Source organism: Melanerpes formicivorus, unplaced genomic scaffold (assembly GCF_026170545.1).
Source record: "Melanerpes formicivorus ecotype bairdi unplaced genomic scaffold, bMelFor1.0.p_v2 SCAF_66, whole genome shotgun sequence".
Taxonomy (NCBI): domain Eukaryota; kingdom Metazoa; phylum Chordata; class Aves; order Piciformes; family Picidae; genus Melanerpes; species Melanerpes formicivorus.
In genome coordinates this window covers 1,253,678-1,280,527 of record NW_027142418.1, presented here as the reverse complement: position 1 = coordinate 1,280,527, position 26,850 = coordinate 1,253,678, and the positions used below count along the sequence as shown (strand labels likewise).

Sequence of the window (26,850 nt, the reverse complement as noted above, 5' to 3'; positions counted from 1 at the left end):
GTGTGTCACGCCAGTTTGTACAGTCATAGTCTGCAGCCTCGCAGTGACGAGAATGCGATTCGACAGCAGCACAATGCCGAGGTTTAAGCGCCAGTACACACAGCACATTTGCCGCTCAGGACGGCTCCGCTTAGCGCCTGACGCATGTGGGAAGCAGCTCGTCCCGAGGGGGTTGCTTGGGTTTGGGGGTGGGGGGGGTGGTGGTGTCTTTTGGTGTTTTGTTTTGTTTTTCCTTGAATGGGATAAATGAGCGTCCAGTTAACACCGAGCGGGAATCCAAGCCGTGTGACACAAGTGATGCCACAAGCACACACCCCCCCCCCCCTCCCCCGCCCCGCTTCTTGCTTTGCGGATTCCGCACACGGAGCCCGCGGGGTTGCATCCGGAGAGAGCCTTCGGGCTGCAGGCAGTTTGCGGCTCCGGCCTCCGCACGCCCCTAATTACCCTGCCTCCCATAAACAGCGGGGAAGGGGGAGGTGGTGGTGGGGGGGGCCTGCGTGGAGAAAAAGTCCAGGTTGAACAACTGGTATAAATAAAGCATTTATATAAAAATAGTCTCTTACAAAATATACTTCTCTCATCCCGGGCTGGGGGTCGGGCCAGGCTCTCTCCTCTTTTGCTGTCCCAGAAGGTGGACGTTTGGCGGGAGTCTCCTCTTCTTTTCCTCTGTATTTAAGCCACGTTCCAAAGAGGAGTTTATTGGTTCGGTTTTATATCAACGCTTCTTTCTAATTTTAATTGATTTATTAACGCTTCTTTCTAATTTTAATTGATTTATTAATTGCTCTTTCTATTTTTTTTTTAAAGTAATGTTCCATGCTTTTTTTTTCCCAATATTTTAATCAAGTTTTCTCTCTAATTTCTCATTTTTTATTAGTGTTTCTTTCTATTTTTTTTTTTATCAGTTTCTGTCTTCTTTTATTATTATTTCCGTTTCTTTCTAACATTTAAATTGTTTTTCTTTTTTAAATATCTTTCTTTCTTCTTTTATTTTTATTTCTATTCCTTTCTAACTTTTTAATAGTTTTTTAAATCAGTTTCTTTCTTCTTTTATTTTTATTTCGGTTTCTTTCTAACTTTTTAATTGCTTTTTATTTTTTAATCAGTTTCTGTCTTCTTTTATTTTTATTTCTATTCCTTTCTAACTTTTTAATTGTTTTTTTTTAATCACTTTCTTCCTTCTTTTATTTTTATTTCTATTCCTTTCTAATTCTTTACGTTTTTTTAAATTAATATTTCTTATTTTTTTATTTTTATATATTTTCCTCTCTATTTTTTTTTAACATTTTTAAATTCATCTTTCTTAATATTTTAAATCTTTCTTTCGAATTTTTAATTTTTTTTATTAATCTTTCTTATTTTTAGTTTTTATTTTGGTTTCTTTTACCGTTTTAAAAATGTTTATTCATATTTCATTCAATTTTTTAGATTTTCTCATCAATGTTTCTTTCTTCCTTTTCTTTTTCTCTTTTCTTTCTTTCTTTTCTTTTTCTCCTTTCTTTCTTTCTTTCTTTCTTTCTTTCTTTCTTTCTTTCTTTCTTTCTTTCTTTCTTTCTTTCTTTCTTTCTTTCTTTCTTTCTTTCTTTTTTTTCTTTCTTTCTTTCTTTCTTTCTTTCTTTCTTTCTTTCTTTCTTTCTTTCTTTCTTTCTTTCTTTCTTTCTTTCTTTCTTTCTTTCTTTCTTTCTTTCTTTCTTTCTTCCTTTCTTTTCTTTTTCCTTTCCTTTCTTTCTTTTATTTTCCTTCTTCTTTTCTTTTTCTTTCTTTCCTGTTCTTTCTTTCCTTCCTTTTCTTTCTTTTTCTTTCCTTCCTTTTATTTCTTTTCTTTCTTTTCTTCTTTTCTTTTTCTTTCCTTCCTTTTCTTTCTTTCTTTTCTTCTTTTATTTTCATTTCCTTCCTTTTCTTTCTTTCTTTCTTTCTTTCTTCCTTTTCTTCTTTTTCTTTCCTTCTTTTTCGTTCTTTTCTTTATTTTCTTTTTCTTTCTTCCTTTTCTTTCTTTTTTCTTCTTTCTACTTTTTAAAACTTTTATGAATGTTTCTATTTTTTTTAAATTAACTTCTTTTTTCTAATTTTTAAAGTTTTTAATTAATCTTTCTTTCCATTTTTAATTTTTAAAAATTAATCTTTGTTTCTACTTTTTAAAACTTCTTAATGTGTCTTTCTAATTTTTTAATTAATATTAATTTCTATTTTTAATTTTTTCCCTGTTTTAAAACGTTTTAATTAATGTTTCTAATTTTTTTCTAATTAATGTTTCTTTTAATTTTTTTTTACTAACCTTTCTTTCTCATTTTTAAAATTTGCCAAACTACTTTTTCTTTCTATTTTTTTTCCTTTTTTTCCCTTTTAAATTAATATTTCTTTCTATCTTTTTTCCCCAATAATTTTTTTTAAATCAACATTTCTTTCTATTTTGTTTTTAATTCTATTTTTTTAATGTTCCTACACCACCCCAAAGCTGGTAATAAAACCATAAAGATTTGTAACCACCATCTCCCCCCCCCCCCCCACCACTTTTTGTTCCAGACAACTAGCAGCAGCAGCAGCAGCAGCAAAGGGGAGAGACAACGAGCAAACCAACCAACCAACAGAGAACCCCCAAAAATCAGCAGCTTGGGTTTGTGCCTGGGCATAGAGAGAAAGATGCCAGCTGCTGGCCTTCAAACCTCCAGCAGGGCACAACGGAGCAGCCTGCTGACAGAAAACACCTCCCCTGAGTTCACAACAACAGATACAGCTCCAGTTCTTCTTCTGGTTCTTTTCCTCTCTTTTTTTTGTTTCTTTTATTTTCTTCATTTTTCTTTTTTTCCCCCCTTTTTTTCTTTCCTTCTTTTTTCTGGTTTTCTTTTATTCTTTTCCCCCTTTTTTCTTATTTTCTTATTTTCTTTTTTCTTTTCTTCTTTTTTCTTCCTTTTTTCTTCTTTTTTTTTCTTTTTTTCTTCTTTTTTCTTTTTTATTTTCCTTTTTTCTTGTCTTCTTTTTTCTTTTTTATCTTTTTTTCTTTTTCCATTTTTCTTTTTTTTCTTTTCTTCTTTTTTATTTTCTTTTTTCTCTTTTTTCTTTTTTTTCTATATTTTTTCTCTTTTTTCCTCTTTTTCTTTTTTTCTTTCTTTTTTCTTCTTTTTCCTTTTCTTATTTTTGTCTTATTTTTCCTTTTTTTTTCTTCTTTTCTTTATTTTGTCTTCTTTTTCCTTTTTTTTCTTTTCCTTTTTTCTTATCTTTTTACTTTTTTTCCTTTTCCCCCCTTTTTTCTTTTTTCTTCTTTGTTTTCTTACTTTCTTTTTTCTTTTCTTCTTTTTTTTTTCCTTTTTTTTCTTTTTTTTCCATTCTTTTTCTTCTATTTTTTTCTTTTCTTCTTTTTTGTCCTTACTTCTCTTTTTTCTTGTCTTTTTTCCCTCCTTTTTCTGTTTTTTCTTCTTTTTTTTTTTATTTTCTTCTTTTTTGTCTTTACTTCTCTTTTTTCTTGTCTTCTTTTTTCCTCTTTTTTCTTTTTTATATTATTTTTTCTTATTTTTTTCTTTTCTTCTTTTTAGTCTTTCCTTCTCTTTTTTTTTTTCTTTTCTTCTCTCTCTTTTTTTTTTTTGTTTTTTGTTTTTCTTTTCTTCTTTTTGTTTTTCCCCTCTATTTTTCTCCTGGCCCTCTCTACAGTCAACTCCCCCAAGGCCACCAACTATCTACTTTAATTGCAGAAGAGTTTCGCCACGCCCCTCCCCACCACTTCCAAAAAAAAATAACAAAAGGGAAAGAAAAAAAATGTAAAAGAATTTTTTTTTTAAAAGCCAGTAGAGTTCTTTGTTTGTTTTTTTTTTAATTAAATAAATTAATATTAGTTTTATCTGAATAAATTGTTAAATATTGCTATTATTATGCCCCCCGGAGTGTCCCCCCCCTGTGCTAAAATCTGCAGCACGCACACACATGGAAAACAACCAACCAACCAACAACAACAACAAACGAAGGAATACCACAAAATAACCGAAACAAAATAAAAAAAGGGCAGGTAAAAGCAGTGTCTGCTTCGACAGTTCGAGTGGCTGCAGCAAACGGCACGAAGGGGAAAAGAGGAGCACGGACCAACAGAAGCTTTTTCACCCCTGGAGAAGCCTCAGTCTGTGCCATCCCCACGCCCCCGCCGGCAGTTCTCCTTGGGGCAGTGTCCGTCCAGTCCTGTGCCAGGCCCTTCTCTCCGAGGCTTTCTCCCCCTACCCCTCCCTGCTCCTTAGACACCCAAGTTCTCAAGCATCCTCTTCCCAGAGCCTTTTCTCCGGCTGCTCTCTCTCCACAGGGCAGTCAGAGCTCCTCGCTTCCGAGGCGCCCCTGGCCGGGACAATCTTTTTCTCTCCGCTTTGCGCGTCCGGCGGCTCGGGGTGGGGGTTGGTTTGTTTGGTTTGGTTTAGTTTCTCAGCTAACTTTTCCTAAGAGTCTGAGATACGCATTCACACCCCCCACGGAACGCGAGCAGGAAAGCGAAGGCTCCGTGCACCAGCACGACCCCTTGCCAGAGCAGGTCCTCCCCACGCTCCCGCATGGGTTGGGCGAGTGCTTGTGCAAACGCGCGGCGGGGCCGGGGCCGTGCCAGCCTGCCCGGCCCCCACCTCCCGGGGGCTCATTTGCAAGTGTAGACCTCGGTTCGCTCGCTGCAGGTGTTGCACTTCACATAGCAGCACCAGTGGAACTTGCAGTTGCACTGCCAGACCCGGGAGTACTGGTGGGTGTTGTAGCCGCGGCCGCAGCACATCAGGTCGCAGCCGTGGGACTGCTGCGCCGTCTTGTTGCACATCCTGCCCTGCGTGCCCACGCTGCCCGTCACCGGGTCCTCCTCGCAGTAGTTGGGGGACTTTTCGATGTACACCAGGTCGGTGTCCATGGGCTTGCGGTAGGAGAGAGGCTTCTTGATCTTGAGGAAGGTGGGGCGCTTGTTGCGGCTGGCGCGCACCGGCTCCACCTGCACCGCCTCGTTGTATTTGTCCTTCAGGATGTAGCCCAGCTCCCGGAACTTGGGCAGGGTGGTCCAGCAGGTTTTAGTGGTGCAGGAGCCCGACACCCCGTGGCACTTGCACTCCAGCTTCATGTTCTCCTCCAGGATCTGCAGTGGCAAGGACGAGGAAGGATGTGTTAGCATAGTGTCACAGAATCACAGAGACACAGAGTCACAGAATGGTCTGGGTTGGAAGGGACCTCCAAAGCTCATCCAGTCCAACCCACTCTGCAGTCAGCAGGGACATCCCCAACTAGATCAGGTTGTCCAGAGCCCTGTCCAGACTCACCTTGAATGAGGCATGGAGCCCCAACCATCTCCCTGGGCAGCCTGTACCAGTGTTCCACCACCCTCTTGGTTCCTCACATCCAATCTCGATCTGTTCTGCTCTAGTTTGAAGCCATTGCCCCTGCTCCTGTCCCTGCAGGCCTTTGCAAACAGGATCTCTACAGCCTTCTTGTAGCCCCCTTCAGGTACTGGCAGGCTGCTATTAGGTCTCCCTGGAGCCTTCTCCAGGCTGAACACCCCCAGCTCCCTCAGCCTGTCCTCACAGCAGAGCTGCTCCAACCCCCTGATCATTTTCATGGCCTCCTCTGGACCCTCTCCATCAGCTCCAGGTCCTTCCTGTGTTGAGGGCTCCAGACCTGTACAGAATACTCCAGGTGAGGTCTCACCAGAGCACAGTGGCAGAATCACCTCTCTGGATCTGCTGGTACAAGCTGGAGGTTCAAAGCCTACCCTGAGTGGCAGTCACGGGTGGGTCTGCTCTCTACCATGAGTTGCCATCTGACACAGGCCATGTCCCCACCAAAGCTGTGGGTTTTGCTTGCCTGGTGACACCACCACCCCAGGGAGCAAATGCTCATCAGTGCCCGCTGAGTTCTGCCTGCAAAGCTGGTTCCCCATTTGCACTTTGAGTTAAGCAGGGGAAATAACTTGGCTTATTTCACAGCTCACAGACAAAAGGTCTCACTTTAGGGACCCTCCATGACCACAGCTTTTCTTCCCTTCCAATTGCAACACAACCATACAGTGCTTTGTCCAGTCCTGGGCCCCTCCATTTGAGAAAGATGTTGAGATGCTGGAAGGTGTCCAGAGAAGGGCAAGAAAGCTGGGGAGGGGTCTGGAGCACAGCCCTGTGAGGAGAGGCTGAGGGAGCTGGGGTTGCTTAGCCTGGAGAAGAGGAGGCTCAGGGGAGACCTTCTTGCTCTCTCCAACTCCCTGAAAGGAGGTTGTAGCCAGGTGGGGGTTGGTCTCTTCTCTCAGGTAAGCAGCAGCAGAACAAGAGGACATAGTCTCAAGCTGTGCCAGGGGAGGTTTAGGATGGATGTTAGGAAGAAATTCTTCCCAGACAGAGAGACTGGCCCTTAGGATGTGCTGCCCAGGGTGATGGTGGAGTCACTATCCCTGGAAGTGTAAGACTGGATGAGGCACTTGGTGCCATGGTTTAGTTGATTAGATGCTGTTGGGTGATAGGTTGGACTTGAAGATCTCTGAGGTCTTTTCCAACCTGGTTAATTCTCTATTCTATTTTATTCTCTCCATGAAGGAGAGAAGCCCCCAGCCAGCAGGCAGTGCATGCTAACAGCAAGCATTACAAAGAGCAGGTAGAATCATAGAATTGATTTTGTTTGGAAAAGCTCTTCCAGCTCAACCATTCTCTAACTCTACCAAGGCTGGGGCTCAGCCATGACTCTCAGCATCACAAGTCTGCCTCTTTGATATTCCTTGAGGGATGGAGATTCAACCATCACTGGAGGTGTTTAGGAAGAGCTTGGATGAGGCACTTGGTGCCATGGTTTAGTTGATTAGATGGTGTTGGGTGAGAGGTTGGACACAATGACCTCTGAGGTCTTTTCCAACCTGGTTAGTTCTGTGTTTGGGGTTGCCTGTTGTTGCAGCTTGCATGTGGCAATGAAATGAGGAACTGAGAGAAAATCCCTGCTATGGAAGGGAAGAACAAGCAGTACCAACACTTGATCTTCCTAAAGAGAGTGTCAAAAATAAACTGCATTTCACTTCTCACACCTGAAGATGACATAAGATGGAAATTGGGAAGAAATTCTTTCCAGTGAGGGTGAGGAGACACTGGCACAGGCTGCCCTGGGGGGCTGTGGCTGCCCTCTCCCTGGAGGTGTTCAAGGCCAGCTTGGATGAGAGTTTGAGCAACCAGGGCTGGTGGGAGGTGTCCCTGCCCATGGCAGGGGATTGGAACTGGATGAGCTTTAAGTTCCCTCCCAACCCAAAGCATTCTGTGATTCTATGCACAAATGAAATAGCAATTCACAGCAGCTCAAAATCCAGCCTGCTTGCACAGAGTGAGGAGGCTTGGTCAGCACACAGGAGGATTTGCTAAACTCAGGAAGAAATCAGATTTCCAAGATCAAAGCATGGCATGCTGGAAGTTACAGGAGCTGAGTGAGCAGCCCCAAAGCTTCTGGAAATAACTTGCACCTTTTACCTGCAATCCTTGAGTCTGGCAGCATTTTCATGAGTGTTTGGAGTCAATCAAAACAAACTAGGGAACAAGAACCTTAAAATCAGTCCGGATAAAAAAAAAAGGCTCCAGGGAGACCTTAGAGTGGCCTTCCAGTGCCTGAAGGGGGCTACCAGAGAGCTGGGGAGGGACTTTTGTCAAGGGCTGGGACAGTGACAGGAGGAGAGGGGAGCTTGAGGAGGGGAGATTGAGGCTGGAGATGAGGAAGAAATTCTTTCCAGTGAGGGTGGGCAGACACTGGAACAGGTTGCCCAGGCAGGCTGTGGATGTCCCCTGCCTGGGAGTGTTCAAGGCCAGGCTGGATGAGGCTTTGAGCATCGTGGGCTGGTGGGAGGTGTCCCTGCCCATGGCAGTGCTGATCCTCCTGTTGGTCTCTCATTAACAAACAATGCAGAGCAGCTGCTCACTCAGACATCAGCTGTTCTGAATGTTGCAGGCCAGTGCTCCAAACTGGAAATCAAAGGATTCTTTTAGTGTAGCATAGCCAAGTTCCTCACACTTCCTGGAGAGCCTGAAGTATTCTGTCTCCTCTCACATGCATAACAGAGCATACAAAAGCTACTCTGCAAGAAAACTTGGTCTGTCTTAGAATCACAGAATCACAGGAGTGTTTGGTTTGGCAAAGCACTTTCAGTTCATCCAGCCCAACCATTCTCTAACTCTACCAAGGCTGGGGCTAAGCCATGGCCCCCAGCACCACAGCTCTGCCTCTTGGAAACACCTCCAGGGATGGGGATTCAACCACCTCCCTGGGCAGCCTGTGCCAGGCTTTGATAACCCTTTCAGGGAAGAATTTTCTTCTAATGCCCAACCTAAACCTGCCCTGGTGCAACTTGAGGCCATTTCCTCTCATCCTGTCATTAGTTATTGGGGAGAAGAGGCCAAGCCCCACCTGGCTCCAACCTCCTTTCAGGGGTTTGTCAAGGGTGAGAAGGTCTCCCCTCAGAGCACAGAGTGCAACAGTAAAGCTGAGGAACTGGGTTCATGTTTTCTCTTCAATTCCTGGTAATAAATTTCTGCCTCCTTAGAACTGTTAGAGCATCTCCACCACCCCAGCACCAGCTCTCACCCCACCCTGCCTCCCTCTCCTCCTTGTGGGGGTCTCTCATGCTTACGCCTGAGCCGACACTGCTTCCTTTGGACGATAACAAGCTTCATCCTCCCCTCGTCCTTCACACCCCTGGATGCTTTACCCTTCTATCTTCTCTCCCTCTTGTTAACCAATCCAAATGAGACCAGAGAGCAGCTTAGTCCCCGCTCTCTGTCCTGAGCTCTGCAGCTGACCTCACCTAGCAGCCACGCTGGGTTAATGCTAGAAAACTTAATTCCAGCAATTAATTTCCCACTGCTCCGTGGTTCAAAGAAACCATCAGAATTTTGATGATTAAATTCTGCCCAGCCTGGCAGATAGCAGCAGTGCAAGCCCAGCCAGAGGGATTATCTGGGTTCAGGGAGTGGCCACATCATTTTTCCCCTGAGAAACCCCAGCTGATCCCTGCAGCTCCAAACCTGGGCAGCCTGGAAGGAGGTCAGTGATAGGGAAAGCTGAATTAACCCTTTGTTACCAGCACTTTCTTCTGCTTGGGAGCTTGGAAAACTGCCCACACTGACATGGCCCTGGCAGCCTGTCCTGAAGGAGCCAAGCCCAGCTTGAAGACCCTGCTCACTTCAGGGAGGTTGGACTTGATGACCTTTAAAGGTTCCTCCCAGCCCCCAAACGTTCTATAGTTCTAGGAAGGCCAGAGGTGTGTGCTGGGACTTCAAACCTTCCAGTTTGTCTCAGCATAGACTGGAAGTGGCAAGGAGGAAGAGCACATCACGGGAGCACAGAGGCAGAGGAGCAGGGGAGCGCAGAGGCAGAGGAGCAGAGGAGCAGGGGAGCGCAGAGGAGCAGAGGGGCACAGAGGCAGAGGAGCAGAGGGGCAGAGGAGCAGAGGGGCACAGAGGCAGAGAAGCAGAGGGGCAGAGAAACACAGAGAAGCACAGAAGCACAGAGTCGGAGAAGCAACAGAAGCACAGAGTCAGTGAATGGTCTGGGTTGGAAGGGACCTCCAAAGGTCATCCAGTCAGCAGCAGTGCACCAACACCTGCAAGCTGCTGCTCTTGGCAGCCCTAAACCAAGCAGTTTAAAACCTGCACCTAGCAGCTGGTTTCTCTCACACCTTTGGGTCCTGAGGCTGTTCTCCTGTTGCTTAGGCACAGAAATTGCCCTTGCTCAGCCTTAGGGTGGTTTGTGGCTCTTTCTTTGCTCCTCACTCTCCCTCTGCCCCTTCCCAGCACAGCCAGGGATTTGGAAGGCATCAAAGCAGCTGCAGCTTTATTTCAGTCTGTGAGGGAAGTGGCAGCACGTGTGGTCTGCAGGCAGGATTAAAATCCTAGAAAGCACAGAGCTGAGATGCTGACAGCTGTGAGCTCAGCGGATGTGAGGTCACCTTCTCTGCTCCCGTTTGCAAATCAGTTTTCCATGCAAACGATCTAAGGACTGCCCTAAAAACTTCCAGGCTCAGATCTGCATCTCAGCTTGCAGCTCTGCCCAAGCTTTGGCTCACAGTTTGCATTATCTTGTTATCTCTCTCTCTCAGCCACTGCATTCCTCTTTCATTGCTCACTCATTCATGCTCAGAAGATAGATGAGGAGATGGGGAAGGAGTTAGGGCCCAGAAACCGGGAAAATAACAGAAATTCTTTGAGCCTCATTTGTACCTTTTCCCAAAAGCTTCTCTTATTTATTTTGCTCAAGGTGAAACTGGCCAGGGCTGCGTTTCTCAGCCCTACTTCAACCCCTGCTGTGTTCCAGAGGCTGGCCTTTTATCCTGGTATGGTGTTGGAACATGCAACCAAATATTTGGAGCTCGCCTGCTGGCAGCATCCACCAAGCTGGCTCGAAAGGTTCATGCCAAACACATCATGTGTCAGCTCTCCAGGTAGGGCTTCTTTCCTGGAGTGGAGTTAAAGAGCCTAAACTGCTTTCTGGGTTGTTTCATTAACCTCCCATTTACAGCCAGGCTTGAGCAATTCCCCTGGAAAGAGCTGAGCAAGCGACTGGAGCGCCTCGGCGGCCAGGAGGCCTCGTGTCATCTGTTGGCCTCCTGCTCCAGGGCACACAGTGCCAACCAGAGAGAGCTTCTGCCTGCCTGGCCTCAGCTGAGGCTGGGCAGGAGCCTTGGGGATGAAAGGCTCTGCTTTTGTGTGAGCATGAGAAGTTTGAGCAGTGTTAGTTGAGCCCAAGTGCTAGGCGACCTTCTCTGAAGACCCAAAATCACAGATTCCCAGAATCCCTGCATGGTAGGGGGTTGGAAGGGACCTCTGGGGATAGAGCAGAGTAGAGGAGAGTAGAGTAGAATAGAATAGAATAGAATAGAATAGAATAGAATAGAATAGAATAGAATAGAATAGAATAGAATAGAATAGAATAGACCAGGTTGGAAGAGACCTCAGAGATCATCACATCCCACCTACCACCCAACACCACCTAAACAACTAACCCATGGCACCAAGCACCCCATCAAGTCTCCTCCTGAACACCTCCAATGATGGCGACTCCACCACCTCCCTGGGCAGCACATCCCAATGGGCAATCACTCTCTCTGTATAGAACTTCTTCCTCACTTCCAACCTAAACCTCCCCTGGCGCAGCTTGAGACTGTGTCCTCTTGTTCTGCTGCTGCTTGCCTGGGAGAAGAGACCAACATCCACCTGGCTACAACCTCCCTACAGGGAGTTGTAGATAGCAAGAAGGTCTCCCCTGAGCCTCCTCTTCTCCAGGCTAAACAACCCCAGCTCCCTCAGCCTCTCCTCACAGGGCTGTGCTGCAGACCCCTCCCCAGCTTTGTTGCCCTTCTCTGGACACTTTCCAGCAAGTCAACCTCCTTCCTAACCTGAGGGGCCCAGAACTGGACACAGGACTCGAGGTGCAGCCTAACCAGTGCAGTGTACAGGGATCATCCAGTCCAACCCCTCTGCTAAAGCAGGGCACCCACAGCAGCTTGCCCAGGTGGAGTTGGAATCTCTCCAAGGAAGGAGACTCCACAACCTCTCTGGGCAGCCTGCTCCAGGCCTCCAGCACCTTCACACCAAAGAAGTTTCTCCTCCTGCTCAGGTGGAGCCTCCTGGGTTCCAGTTTGTGCCCATTGTTCCTTGTCCTGTCTCTGGGCACCCCTGACAAGAGTCTGGCCACACAAATTCTTGGAGGCAATGGGCAGAGAGATGAGAAAGAGCTTTGCCTTTTAACACTGTGCCACAACTATTGTTCTCTTGTGGGTTTGGGGGCTTTGGTTTGGGCTGGGTTTGTGGTGGGTTTGGTTTGGTTTTTGTTGTTATGTTGTTTGATTTAGTTTGGTTCTAGTGAGCACTTCCTAACATTTCCTGGCTCCCCTTCCCCTTTCTCTGGGCACTTGCCTAATTTCATTTCCAACACTCCAGGCTGCAATCACCCCAGGACCCCAGCCTGACTTGGGTCCACTTTGTTCTTCAACTAAACTTTGACATCCTATTCTGCCATTTTGGAGCCAGCCTCTCTGCCTTTTGCTCACCAACCCTTTCCTTAGTTCTGCTCCTGTCTTGCAGAGTGGTGCTCTGCAGATTCACCCACAGCTGAACTGACTCCACAGCCTGTAGAAGCCAGGCCACCACTGTAACCTGAACTGCCTGTCCTCAGCAAAAGCCTGCAGTGGTGATTTGAGAGGTTCACAAAATCAGTCACAGAATGTGAGGGGCTGGAAGGGACCTCCAGAGCTCATCCAGTCCAACCCCCCTGCCAGAGCAGGGTCACCCAGAGCAGATCACACAGGAACACATCCAGGTGGGGTTTCAATATCTCCAAAGAGCAAGACCATACCTGCTCTGGGCAGCCTGTGCCAGGGCTCTGTCACCCTCACAGAGGAAAAAATCTTTCCTCCTGTTTCCATGGAGCTTCCTCTGCCTCAGCTTCCACCATTGTCCCTTGTGCTGGCATTGGGCATCCCCCAGCAGAGCCTGGCTCCAGCCTCTGGGCACTCACCCTGCACAGCTTTAGCAACAGCAAGGAGCTCACCCTCAGGCTCCTCCTCTCCCAGCTACAGAGCCCTCAGCTCCCTCAGGCTCTCCTCATGAGGAAGATCTTCCACTCCCCTAATCATCTTTATGGCTCTGTGCTGGACTCTTTCAAACAGTTCCTTGAGGTCCTTCTTGACCTGAGGGGCTCAGAACTGGACAAAATATTCCAGATGTGGCCTCAGCAGGGCAGAGTAGAGGGGGAGGAGAACCACTCTGACTAATCACAGCTCTCTGATCCACCCCAGGATGCCTTTGGCCTTCTTGGCCACCAGAGCACATTGCTGGCTCATGTTCATCCTTCTATCCACCAGGACCCCCAGGTCTTTTTTCCTGCTCTCAGTAAAAAAGAGAGGTCACAGGTCCCTTCACTGCTCTCCAGCAGGTCAGCCCTCAACCTGTACTGACACCTGGGGTTGTCCTTTCCCAGATTCACTCTGCTTGGGCTATTTGTTGTGCATTAAAGTGTGTGCAGTGGTGTATGAATATGGCTACGTTGCTGCAGTAGCCTCTGACAAACCAGGGCCTTCATAAATGCCAGAGGAGAGCTGAAAAGAGAAGGAATCAAATGAAGTGGGGATTCTTTCCGGAGGGGCAGGAGGCCTCGGTCTTTCCCTTGGTTTCCACGAGCCAAAAGTGTTTTGCCCCTTCAAAACTTTGGTCTGTGCCAGAAACAGAAAGTGTTATTGACCTTTGGTGGTCAGGAGCTGTGCCCTTGAAGGTGTTAACCATTGTTCTGGAGGTATCTTTCTACATTAGATTAAAACTTTCTCTCTGTCATGGATTGACTCTTTCTAAAATGCAAATGCCTGAAGGGCACAAAAATTCAATCCCAGATCCTCTGCTTCTTACCCAGCAAGAGGGATCTGCTGGAGAGAGTCCAAGGGAGGGCTACAAGGATGCTGAAGGGACTGCAGCACTGCCTGGGGAGGAGAGGCTGAGAGCCCTGGGGGTGTTTAGTCTGGAGAGGAGAAGACTGAGAGGGATCTGATCAATGTCTATCAATAGCTGAGGACTGGGGGTCAGGAAGGAAGGGACAGGGACAGCCTCTGCTCACTGTGCCCTGGGATAGGACAAGGGGCAAGGGATGGAAACTCCAGCACAGGAGGTTCCAGCTCAACATGAGGAAGAACTTCTTGACTGTGAGGGTCCCAGAGCCCTGGAGCAGGCTGCCCAGAGAGGTTGTGGAGTCTCCTTCTGTGGAGCCTTTGCAGCCCTGTCTGGATGTGTTCCTGTGTGACCTGTGCTGGATTCTCTGCTCCTGCTCTGGCTAGGGGGTTGGACTGGAAGCTCTCCACAGGTCCCTTCCAACCCCTAACATCCTCTGATCTGTGATCCTGTGTATACCCAGCTCTGGCAGCTGTGGAAAGTAAATCTGCATGCAGCAGCAAAGGCTGTGAGCTGGGCCAAACAGGAGCAAAGAGCTGGAGCTCTTTTAGCTCTGTCCATTTCCCCTTTGAGCTCCCACAGCAAACTGTCAGTACTTGTTTCTCTCTCTCTCCCCCTTGCCATTAGCCTCTGGGAAATAGTTTGAGGAGAGCTTGCTCTGGCTCTCTCTGCTGATGTTATCTCCAGGCACAGTACCTCTGGGCACTGACATTAGGAACCTCTTCTGGTTGCTGGGTTGGGTTTTCTTTTGCTTCACCTTGAGTTTTGCAGTGAATGTGTCATGGGAGGCTGGCAAGTTGTAGCTCTGGAGAGCTCAGGAGCTGCAGGGGCTGCTAGCAGTGGTGGCACCAGTAGTGGCATCCTGGCTGGGGGCAGGCTGAGCCAACTGTCCTGCTTTCCAGTGAAACCAGAAGAAAGTACTGCCTGGAATGAAATTGTTAGGGGTCTGCTGCTGCCCTGCAGTGGTGCTGGCTTCCTGGGTGCTGTGGGTGCTTGGGTCAGGGCAGATGTGTGGCTGGCACCCTGAGAAACACAACTCAGCCTCCTGCAGTGGCTGCTCTCAGCATGGTGTCTCTCTTACCCAACTCAGTGTTGTGAAGCTCACTGGCTTTCCAGCATCAAAATCCAACTCCTTTTCCAAATGCATCTCTAGGCCACTCAGAGGGCTCATGTGCCCACTCACTCATGTGCCCACTCACTCACTCATGTGCCCATTCACTCCTGTGCCCACTCACTCACTCATGTACCTACTCAATCATGTGCCCACTCACTCATGTACCCACTCACTCATGTACCTACTCACTTATGTGCCCACTCACTCATGTACCTACTCACTCATGTGCCCACTCACTCATGTACCCACTCACTCACTCATGTGCCCACTCACTCATGTGCCCACTCACTCACTCATGTACCCACTCACTCATGTACCCACTCACTCATGTGCCCACTCACTCACTCATGTACCCACTCACTCATGTACCCACTCACTCATGTGCCCACTCACTCACTCATGCACCCACTCACTCATGTACCCACTCACTCATGTGCCCACTCACTCACTCACCACTCATGTACCCACTCACTCATGTGCCCACTCAGCTGCTGCACAGCCCTGGGGTTGGTCACCTGGACTCAGAAGCACCCAGCACAAAGCAGTGCTGAAGGATCATAGGATTGTTTCCACTGGAAAAGCCCTCCCAGATCATCCACTCCAACCAGCAACCCAACCCCACCACCAACACCAAACCCTGTCCCCAGGAGCCATGGCCACAGGTTTCTTGAGCAGCTCCAGGGATGGGGACTCCAGCACCCCCCTGGGCAGCCTGTGCCAATCCCTGACCACTCTTGCAGCAAAGACATTTTACCAACCTGACCCTCCCCTGGCACAACTTCAGGCCATTTCCTCTCCTTCTATTCCCTGATATTAGGGAGAAGAGACCAAGCCTCACCTGGCTCCAGCCTCCTTTCAGGCACCTGTAGAGATCAATGAGATCTCCCCTCAGCCTCCTCTTCTCCACACTAATCACCCCCAGCTCCCTCAGCTGCACCTCCCCAGCCCTGTTCTCCAGACCCTTCCCCAGCTTTGTTGTCCTCCTCTGTACACATACAGCATGAGATACTGTGGCCATCCCAGCTCCAGTGCAATGGCCTTCACCAGCAGGATTGCCACAGCAGCTAAGTCCTCCTCACCACCCCTACACTGCCCATACCACAGTGCCTGACTCCAAGGACCCTTGACTGCTACATCAGGAATACCTCAAGCTCCTGTCTGTGGGGCAGATGCAATTAGTGAGGCAGCAGACACTGATTCCTATCCCAGCAAGGCCTAATCTTTCCTAATTTTGTCTGACACCAGATCCCCTGGGTCAGGAAATACCTGTCTCCTACAAGTGCCTGCACACATACCTTTACTACAGGTCAAAGAGAACACAGCCCTTGGCGAAACAAAAGGGAATTTTTCACTCCAGAGAAGAATGTGGCAGGGCTTGGACAGTGGTCACAACTGGAGCAGCTCTGTGAGGAGCAAAGGCTGAGAGCCCTGGGGCTGTTGAGCCTGGAGAAGAGCAGCCCCAGAGGGGATCTGAGCAATGCTCAGCAAGAGCTAAAGGACCTGTGCAGGGCAAGAGGATTGGGCCAGGCTCTTGTCAGTGGTGCCCAGGGACAGGACAAGGAGCAATGGGCACAAACTGGAATCCAGGAGGTGCCATCTGAATGTGAAGCAAAATGGTGTGGGGGTGCTGGAGGCCTGGAGCAGGCTGCCCAGTCTCCTGCTCTGGACATTGTGCTCCTGGGCAAGCTGCTGTGGCTGCCCCTGCTGGAGCAGGCAGTTTTGGACTGGATGATCCCCAGAAGTCCATTGTGTGATTTCTTTGGGCTGGGGAGACCAATGGAGAGAGGCAAAGCTGCCCCTTTCTCCTTGTGGCAGATGGGAGACAATGGTGAGCTAAGGCTCCTCAGCCCTCAGGAGTAGCATTAGAAATGTAGGTTTTGCTTTAGAAGAGGGAATCCTTGAGTAAGAACAGTGCTAAGCTTATACAATAAAGCCAAGGCCACATTTAGCCTTTGAGCAAATTAACAACTCTGAGAACCAAATCACACCTAGAGCACCTGGCAGTGAGGTCTGGAGTGAGATGAGGCATCAGAATGACAGGGGGTGCCTAGGTAAGGCTGATCTGACAGCATCAGAGCATCATGGAATAGTCTGGATTGGAAGAGACTTTAGAAAGCATCAGCTTCCAACCCCCATGCCATAGGCAGAGACACCTCCTACAAGAGGAGGCTGCTGGAGCCCCATCCAGCCTGGCTTGGAGCACATCCAGAGTGGAGCCTCAATGACTCCTCTGGGGAATCTATTCCAGTGCCTCACCACCCTCATGGGGAAGAGTTTCTTCTTAACATCCAGCCTCTTCCTCATCCTGCCACTCCAGCTTGCTGTCAAAACTCCCCCTCCAGCTCTCTTGGAGGCCCCCTTCAAATGCTGGAAGGCTGCTCTGAGGTCTCCCTGCACCCTTTTCTTCTCCAGGCTGAACAACCCCAACTGTCTTAGTCTGGCTTCATAGCAGAGGTGCTCCAGACTCTGCAGCCCTCCTCTGGACCTGTACTAACAGGTCCTACTTTTGTCCCTCTACTGACTTCTGAGGATCACCACTCATCACTTGTCTCTACTTAGACATGGAGCCATTGACCCTCAGTCTTTGAGTGTGATCATAGAGCCACTGAGTGGCCCACCCATCACAGAGTCATGGAATCAGAGAGTTGTTAAGGTTGGAAGGGGCCTGAAGGATCATCCAGTTCCAACCCACCACACCCCCTGCCATGGGCAGGGACACCTCACACTACAGCAGGTTGCTCACAGCCACATCCAGCCTGGCTGCAAAAACCTCCAGGCATGAGGCTTCCACCACCTCCCTGGGCAGCCTGTGTCAATCCCTGGCCACTCTTGCAGCAAAGAAGGTTTTCCTAACATCCACCCAGGACTATTTGTTGTCCTTTACTTGGGTTGTAAAAAAACGTTGAGCACAGGCAGCAATTCTTTCCTAAATGCAACCAGGCAGAAAGGGACCTGGGAGTACTGGGTGACAGCAGCTGAACATGAGCCAGCAGTGTGCCCAGGTGGCCAAGAAGGCCAAGGGCATCCTGGCCTGCATCAGGAAGAGTGTGGCCAGCAGGAGCAGAGAAGTTATTGTGCCCTGTGCTCAGCACTGGTAAGGCCACACCTTGAGTCCTGTGTCCAGTTCTGGGCTCCTCAGGTTAGGAAAGATGTTGAGCTGCTGGAAGGTGTCCAGAGAAGGGCAAGAAAGCTGGGGAGGGGTCTGGAGCACAGCCCTGTGAGGAGAGGCTGAGGGAGCTGGGGTTGCTTAGCCTGGAGAAGAGGAGGCTCAGGGGAGACCTCATTGCTCTCTACAACTCCCTGAAGGGAGGTTGTAACCAAGTGGGGGTTGGTCTCTTCTCCCAGGCACCCAGCACGAGAACAAGAGGACACAGTCTCAAGCTGTGCCAGGCGAGGTTTAGGCTGGAAGAAGCTCTTCCCAGCAAAAGAGATTGGCCATTGGAATGTGCTGCCCAGGGAGGTGGTGGAGTCCCCATCCCTGGAGGTGTTCAAGAGGGGATTGGATGTGGCACTTGGAGCCATGGTTTAGTTGTCAGGAGTTGTTGGGTGATAGGTAATAGGTTGGAATTGATCTCTGAGGGCTTTCCCAGCCTGGTTTGTTCTATGATTCTTTGTCCAGGGAATATCAAAGGGGCAATGAAAAAGAGGATCAGCTGATGTTTCTGCATGGTCACAGCACTGTTGCCAGCACCCCAAGGTGAAGGAGATGCTCTTCTCTTCTGTTGCCTTGTCTAAACCAGAGAACAGAAGGCCTAGCACCCTTCACTCAGTGAATACCTCAGTGCAGAACGCAGCAGCTGAACACAGAAGCCTGAGAGCAAGGCCAGGGAAAGCTGAGAGGAATGCAGAGCAAAAAATATTTTCTCCTGCATATTTTTCTTACACTTGTGATAACCTCCGTGGTTTGCCATGTACTAAATCAATTTATCACCACTGCTGGGAGCAGAGAGAACCAAAAAAAGCAGCAGGAAATCAATGTCAGGGGCAGCATTCATAATGGGTAGTCCTGAAGAACAGTTGCATTTAGCATTAAAAGCACATAGGCTTTTGCTTAATTCCATTTCTCCCACCACCCAATAATGATCATCTCATGTGAAGCCACAAGGATGTTTGCAATCTGCAGGCACTGCTGTGGGAAATGAAATAGGGTATCTGGGGGCCCCTTCCAACCCCTAGCACCTGGAATCATCACAGGGTGGAAGGGACCTCAGAGATCATCTACTCCAACCCCTCTGCCATGCCCAGGGACACCTCTCACCTAGACTCAGCTGCCCAAGGTCTCATCCAACCTGGTCTTGAACACCCCCAGGCAGGAGGCAGCCACAGCCTCCCTGAGCAGCCTGTGCCAGAGTCTCACCAGCCTCACACTGAAGAACTTCTTCCTCAGCTCCACTCTAACCCTGCTCTGCCTCAGCTTCAAACCATTCCCCCTTGGCCTGGCTCCAGACACCCTCAGGAAAAGTTCCTCTGCAGCCTTCCTGCAGGATCCCTTCAGGCACTGGCAGGCAGCTCTGAGGTCCCCCTGGAGTCTTCTTCTCTCCAAGCTCCCTCAGCCTGTGCTCACAGCAGAGCTGCTCCAGCCCTTGGACCATCTCTGCGGCCTCCTCTGGACCCTCTCCAGCAGCTCTGTGTCCTTCTCCTGGAGGCAGGATTGGAGGTGAGGTCTGAGCAGAGCAGAGCCCAGGGGCAGGATCCCCTCTCCTGCCCTACTGCCCACCCTGCTCTGGCTGCATTGCAACACAGCTGCCTGCTGGGCTGCAGGAGGGCACTGCTGGCTCCTGGGGAGCTGGACTTAATGATCTCAGAGGTCCTTCCCACCTTGGGTGATTCTGTGATTATCAGCAACCAACACCCCCAAGTCTTTTTCTTCAGGGCTGCTCTCACCCTGCTCTGCACCCAGCCTGGATTTGTGCCTGAGGTTGCCCCAACCCAGCTGGAGGACCTTGCCCTGTGACAGGTTGAACCTCCTGCAGCTGGCACTGGCCATTTCTCCAGCCTATTGAGATCCTTCTCATGATTCTGTCATAACACTTCAGCTTTCTACCACTGCCAGGTCCTTCCAGGACCACACCTTAGGTCCCACCATAGCTGCTTCTGGGATAATCTTCTGGCTATGGCCTCTCCATTTTGCAAAATCACTCTGACAAGGGATTCCACCACTGTGGCTCAGAGGCTGCATCTCTCTTGCTCGTTGCTCAGTGTTTTCCCCTGACAGCTCTTTGACTCTCATCATGGCCTGGGAAAGTCAAGTGAGGTTCTGAAGTTTGTCTTTCTGCTCTGGAGATAGTGGGCATGGTGTAGCAGCCCCTGGTGTCAGCAGCCCAGCAAAATCTGCTCAGGTTTGTGAGGAATGATGGAGGCAGAAGCCCACACTGCCACGTCAGGCAGGCCCTGCTGGAGCAGCTCTCCTGCCAGGTATTCTCCCTCCCCCCCTCCCTTTCCCATCATATCTGATAACAGCTGCAAGCCAGCCTCTGGGATTCCTTTCCTTTTTTTACCTCTCTGGTGAACACATTCCAGGCTTCCCCAGAGAGAAAGTACCTGCAGCCTCATCTCTGGGCAGCACACTGGAAATGGGAACCATCAAGTCATGAGCTGGAGCTGTGAGCTTCAGGCTGGGTTCCACATGCCCTGAGGAGATGTGGCTGGGGCCAGAGTGTGCTGTGTGGTATCCAGCACAACATTTTCTCACCCAGCCCTTCCTCCTGCTACCAGGATGTCCTCTCTGGAAAGTTTTCCTTCCCTAGCCATACTAGGAAGTATTCCCAGATAAGGTGAACTAAGACTCATTTCTCCCCCTCAGTGAGTTCAAGTCTTGGGGGTTATTCAGGCAGGTTTGATCTTTTGACAGAGATCTTTATCCTCAGGCTGGGCTCCTAAATGTCAGTGCCTCAAGCTGTCATCAAACTGTAGGATGACCTGGCTTCTCTTTTAAAGAGAAAGTAATTGTGCTTAGGGTTTCTGCTTTAGCATCCCATCCTCTGAAGAAACTGGAAGTATTCCCAGATAAGGTGAACTAAAACTCACTTCTCCTCCTCAGTGAGTTCAAGTCTTGGGGGTTATTCAGGCAGGGATGTCATCATATCCTGGGCTGCAGCAAGAGAAGCACAGCCAGCAGGGCCAGGGAGGTGACTCTCCCCCTCTGCTCCACACTGCTGAGACCACAGCTGGAGCTCTGGGTCCAGTGCTGGAGCCTCTGTGCCAGGAAGGATCTGGAGGTGCTGGAAGGTGTCCAGAGAAGGGCCACGAGGATGAGCAGAGAGCTGGAGCTGCTCTGCTGTGAGGACAGACTGAGGGAGTTGGGGTTGTGCAGTCTGGAGAGGAGAAGGCTCTGAGGAGACCTTCTTGTGGCCTTGCAGTATCTGAAGGGGAAAGCTAGGGAGGGACTTCTGAGGGTGTCAGGGAGGGATAGGACTGGGGGGAATGGAGCAAGACTAGAAATGGGGAGATTGAGACTGGGTATATAATATCTAATCATACACTCTAAACATATAATATATGATAGAATATGCATAAATACAGTTAAGTATATTTAAATCTATAATATCTAATGATAGACTACAGCCTACAATATCTTATGATGGAATATGTGCAGGTAGGGTTTCAACAGATTTCAATAGATATAATGCATAACTATAGAAGGTACCATACAAGATAGAATTAGATAATATTAAACTATATTTAAATAATTAAATAGATTTAATATATTAATACATTGATATATTAAATATATTCACTATATTAACTATATTAATATATTTATAAATATGTACTTTAATATATGTAATTGTGTTTTTAACTATATAAATCAGAGTGGCTGGAGAGCAGCCAGGCAGAGAGGGACTTCGGGGTACTGGTTGATGGTAGGATGAACATGAGCCTGTAGTGTGCCCAGGCAGCCAAGAGGGCCAATGGCATCCTGGCCTGCATCAAGAACAGTGTGGCCAGCAGGAGCAGGGAGGTCATTCTGCCCCTGTACACTGCACTGGGTAGGCCACACCTCGAGTCCTGTGTCCAGTTCTGGGTCCCTCAGTTTAGGAAGGAGGTTGACTTGCTGGAACGAGTCCAGAGAAGGGCAACAAAGTTGGTGAGGGGCTTGGAACACAGCCCTGGGAGGAGAGGCTGAGGGAGCTGGGGCTGCTTAGCCTGGAGAAGAGGAGACTCAGGAGTGACCTTATTGCTATCTACAACTCCCTGAAGGGAGGTTGTAGCCAGGTGGGGGTTGGTCTCTTCTCCCAGGCACCCAGCACCAGAACAAGAGGACACAGTCTCAAGCTGCACCAGGGGAGGTTTAGGTTGGATGTTAGGAAGAAGTTCTACACAGAGAGAGTGATTGCCCATTGGAATGGGCTGCCCAAGGAGGTGGTGGAGTTGCCATCATTGGAGGTGTTCAGGAGGAGACTTGATGGGGTGCTTGGTGCCATGGGTTAGTTGTTTAGGTGGGTTGGATTGGTTGATGGGTTGGACACGATGATCTTGAAGGTCTCTTCCAACCTGGTTGTTTATTATCATTATTATTATTATTATTATTATTATTATTATTATTATTATTATTATTATATTTATTTATACATATCCTTTAAATAGATATTTAATATATATATTTTATATCTTTATATCTTTAAATATATGAAGAGATTGGACATGGCACTTGGAGCCATGGTTTAGTTAGTCAGGAGGTGTTGGGTGAGAGGTTGGACTTGATGATCTCTGAGGTCTTTTCCAACCTTATTAATTCTATGATTCTATGATTCTATGATTCTATATTTATTTAAATCTATATAAATCTATATAAATGCCTTCAAATACATATTTAAATAAGTCTTTGAACAGGAGCAATGTATTTTAACAGGAAGGAAAACAAAAAAGAAAGGAGAAGGAACAAAAAGGAACTCATTTAAAAACCCAGCTGCCAATGGGTTTGATGAACTGCTTGCTTGCAAAAAAACCAACACCTCTTTGGGAGAGCCATTATCACCCAGATTAGACTGGCTCAGCCCAGTGCCAAGGAAGTGTCACGGGGTAGGAAGTTTAAAGAGCAGTCATAGAAAAATAAATGGAGCTTGGGGGAAAAAAAATACATAGCCCAAACCCAAACAACAAAGCAGCAAAAAAACCAGAGAGAGAAAGCAAGCAAATGAATAAATCTGGGTTTTGTTTTCCAGGGCTTTCACCTCCCTCTTGCTGGGAGATGGCTGCAGTGTCTCAAAGCCCTTCACCACCATCATTCCGTAGGCAGCTTTTGCTGCAGTGGAAGTGTGATTTCCTAGCCCCTTGCTGAAATGGGGCTGGGAGATTAAGGGGAAATTTATCTAGGAGCCTCCTGTGCTGCTGCCCAAGCAAAACTGACACTGGGGATGTGATGGATGGGAGCTTGTGAAATACTGAGCAGTCTTCTTGTCTGCCCTACCTGGGCACTTTGCACGATGAAGCTAAGCAGAAGGGAAGGTGGGGGGGATGGTGTTAGAGAGCTGGAGGCAGAGCTGTGGGTAGGATTAGCAGGCTCACCTCCCTATCACTGCACAAGTTTCCTACAGTGCCTATCTTCCTCTCCAGAAAAGATACTGGAGAGGTGTTGGTGCCAAGAGTGAGTAAAAGATGATGATCAAGAAGTTTGGGAAATAAAGAAAGAAGGTGTTAGAAATTGCCACTAGGGGAGAAGGCATAAAGGAAATGAGAACCCAGTTTGTCTGGGCTGGGACATGTCAAATAAACTCCAGGTTCCTAGGGTCACAGAATGGTTTGGGTTGGAAGAGACCTCAAAGATCATCCAGTTCCAACCCTCTGCCATGGGCAGGGACACCTCCCACCAGCCCAGCTTGCTCAAGGCCTCATCCAGCCTGGCCTTGAACACCTCCAGGGATAGGACATCCACAGCCTCCCTGTGCAGCCTGTGCCAGAGTCTCCCCACCCTCACTCTCTACAATTTCTTCCTCATCTCCAGTCTCAGTCTCTCCTCTCCCAGCTCAAAGCCATTGTCCCTCATCCTGGCACTCCCAGCCCTTGTCCAAAGTCCCTCCCCAGCTCTCCTGAAGCCCCTTCAGGTACTGGGAGGCTGCTCTGAGGTCTCCCTGGAGCCTTCTCTTCTCCAGGCTGAGCAGCCCCAACTCTCTCAGCCTGTCTCCAGCCCTCTATCATCTTTGTGACCTCCTCTGGACCCTCTCCAGCTGTTCCAAGTCCTTCTTATGCTGGGGGCTCCAGAACTGGATGCAGTGCTGCAGGTGGGGTTTGAGCAGAGCAGAGGGGCAGAATCCCCTCTCCCATCCTGCTGCTGCCCCTGCTCTGGATGGAGCCCAGGATACAGACAGTGGATGGTTTCCACCTTCCTCACACTCTGGTCACACAGTAAAAATCCCTCAAACCCTCTGATATTTCTAAGCCAGGCCTCTCTGAAAGAGAGACCTCTGAGGTAGATAGATGCAGAGTGCCCATTGTTGAAAATGCCATTTACCCTAACCCCTGCTTCAGCCTGGGAGCTCAGCCCTGCAGTCAATGTATGGATCAGAGCAATGAAGTCAATGGAATCCTAACTGAGGGATGCCTGCCAAGCTGGACCTTTCCAAAGTCAGTATCATTCTTCTAGCATCCTATGCCCAGTGTGACTGCTTTTGGGTTTGATCTTTTGACAGAGATCTTTATCCTCAGGCTGGGCCTGAGGATAAATGTCAGTGCCTCAAGCTGTCATCAAACTGTAGGATGACCTGGCTTCTCTTTTAAAGAGAAAGTAATTGTGCTTAGGGTTTCTGCTTTAGCATCCCATCCTCTGAAGAAACTGGAAGTATTCCCAGATAAGGTGAACTAAAACTCACTTCTCCTCCTCAGTGAGTTCAAGTCTTGGGGGTTATTCAGGCAGGGGTGTCATTATATCCTGGGCTGCAGCAAGAGAAGTGTGAGCAGCAGGGCCAGGGAGGGCATTCTGCCCCTCTGCTCCACTCTGCTGAGACCACAGCTGGAGCTCTGGGTCCAGTTCTGGAGCCTCTGTGCCAGGAAGGATCTAAAGGTGCTGGAAGGTGTCCAGAGAAGGGCCACGAGGATGAGCAGAGGGCTGGAGCTGCTCTGCTGTGAGGACAGACTGATGGAGTTGGGGCTGTTCAGCCTGGAGAAGAGAAGGCTCCCAGAAGACCTTCTTGTGGCCTTGCAGTATTTGAAGGGGGCTCCAAGAAAGCTGGGGAGGGACTTTTGAGGGTGTCAGGGAGGGATAGGACTGGGGGAAATGGATCCAAGCTAGAGCAGGGGAGATTAAGATAAGGTGTTAGGAAGAAGTTGTTCCCCTTGAGGGTGGTGAGAGACTGGCACAGGTTGCCCAGGGAGGTGGTGGAAGCCTCCTGCCTGGAGGTTTTTGCAGCCAGGCTGGATGTGGCTGTGAGCAACCTGCTGTAGTGTGAGGTGTCCCTGCCCATGGCAGGGGGGTTGGAACTGGCTGATCCTTGGGGTCCCTTCCAACCCTGACAATTCTGTGATTCTTTGATTGCTGCTCATCACTTGGGGCTGTGTCATGGAGCCTGAGTCATTCTTCAAGTGAAAAAAAGCTAGGGAAAACAGGAAATGACACAACTGGAATTCATCCTCCTCACAGAGAGAGGAATGGTACAGGGCTGAGTCATTCCCACTGAACTCCACCTCCCCTGTAACTGGTGGTGCAGCACTCAAATGAAGCAGTGCTGGCATTGCCTAGCAGAGACCTGGGAGCAACCAGGTAGAGCATTTTGACAAATGCTTAAGCTGTCAAGAGAAAACCTTCCAAAGAGTGATAGGAACCCAAATCACAACCTTGCCTCTTCCAGGCAACTCATCAGCAAACACCTCTTGTGCTAAACTAATAAAGCCAGGTACTGGCAGGAGTGGTAGCTGCAGAACAATATCCCTGAGTATTGCTTCCAAAGATGCTCAGCCCATAGCCACACACACAGTTAATTATAGCTGTATTTAGTTCAGACCCAGCTCTCAGAGTTAACCCTCAAGGACTTGGCAAACAATCCAGAGCAAGGAACGTTTCTCAGGCTGAAACAAAAATGACATGGAGCAAAAGCAGAAGTGGGGAGATTCAGATTGGATGTCAGGAAGAAGTTGTTCCCCAGGAGGGTGGTGAGAGACTGGCACAGGTTGCCCAGGGAGGTGGTGGAAACCTCATGCCTGGAGGTTTTTGCAGCCAGGCTGGATGTGGCTGTGAGCAACCTGCTGTAGTGTGAGGTGTCCCTGCCCATGGCAGGGGGGTTGGAACTGGCTGATCCTTAAGGTCCCTTCCAACCCTGACAGTTCTGTGGTTCTATGACATGAATTTCAGTTCTCTAAGCCAGCAGTTTTGGTAAAGACCTGATGGGTTTTCCTTTCTACCAAACATCTCAGCTGATTTCAAAGTGTCTCTACACTAATTTTTCAGTGCTGCCTTTAGGCAAACACAACAGTCCTTAGCTTCACTTGTACATTAACTTCTTGGGTCTGGAAAGCAGCAGGAGGTGCCTTCATGATTGATTCACAGAGAGACTTCCTTAAGCTTCATTCCTAACAGCTAACAACCTTCTCACAACCTGGTGCCTGGCACACGAAGGTGTAGCCATGACCTGCCCTGCCCACCTACTCTTCATTCAGCAGGAAAGAGCACCTGAGCTGTCTCAAACTTACTTCCAGTCCCTTCAGCCACACTATTGTGAAGAGATCATAATGTCATAGAATGGCTTTGGAAGAGTCCATTAAGCTCATCCAGTCCAACCATTCTCTAACTGTGCCAAGGCTGAAGCTCAACCATGGCCCTCAGCACCACAGCTCTGCCTCTTCCAAACACCTCCAGGGATGGAGATGCAACCACCTCTCTGGGCAGCCTGTGTCTGGTTTTGAGAACCCTTGAAATGAAGAATAGAATAGAATAGAATAGAATAGAATAGAATAGAATAGAATAGAATAGAATAGAATAGAATAGAATAGAATAGAATAGAATAGAATAGAATAGAATAGAATAGAATAGAATAGAATAGAATAGAATAGACCAGGTTGGAAGAGACCTTTGAGATCAGCAAGTCCAACCTATCACCCAACACCATCTGATCAACTCAACCATGGCACCAAGCACCCCATCAAGTCTCTTCCTAAACACCTCCAGTGACGGTGACTCCACCACCTCCCTGGACAGCACATTCCAATGGGCAATCACTCTATGAAGAATTTCTTCCTAACCTCCAGCCTAAACCTCCCCTGGTGCAGCTTGAGACTGTGTCCACTTTTTCTGGTGCTGGGTGCCTGGGAGAAGAGACCAACCCCCACCTGGCTACAACCTCCCTCCAGGGAGTTGTGGAGACCTAGAAGGTCTCCCCTGAGCCTCCTCCTCTCCAGGCTAAGCAACCCCAGCTC

General features: G+C 48.6%; 1 protein-coding gene across 1 annotated transcript in view; it reads right to left on the bottom strand.

Moving 5' to 3' along the window:
• Positions 1-3,632: 3,632 nt before the first annotated feature.
• Positions 3,633-26,850, bottom strand: part of WNT7A (Wnt family member 7A) — a 69,300-nt gene continuing 46,082 nt past the window's right edge. The window contains 1 exon segment of the mRNA XM_068162687.1: positions 3,633-5,083. Within this exon segment, the coding sequence (XP_068018788.1) occupies positions 4,604-5,083 (480 nt within the window). The 3' untranslated portion in view covers positions 3,633-4,603.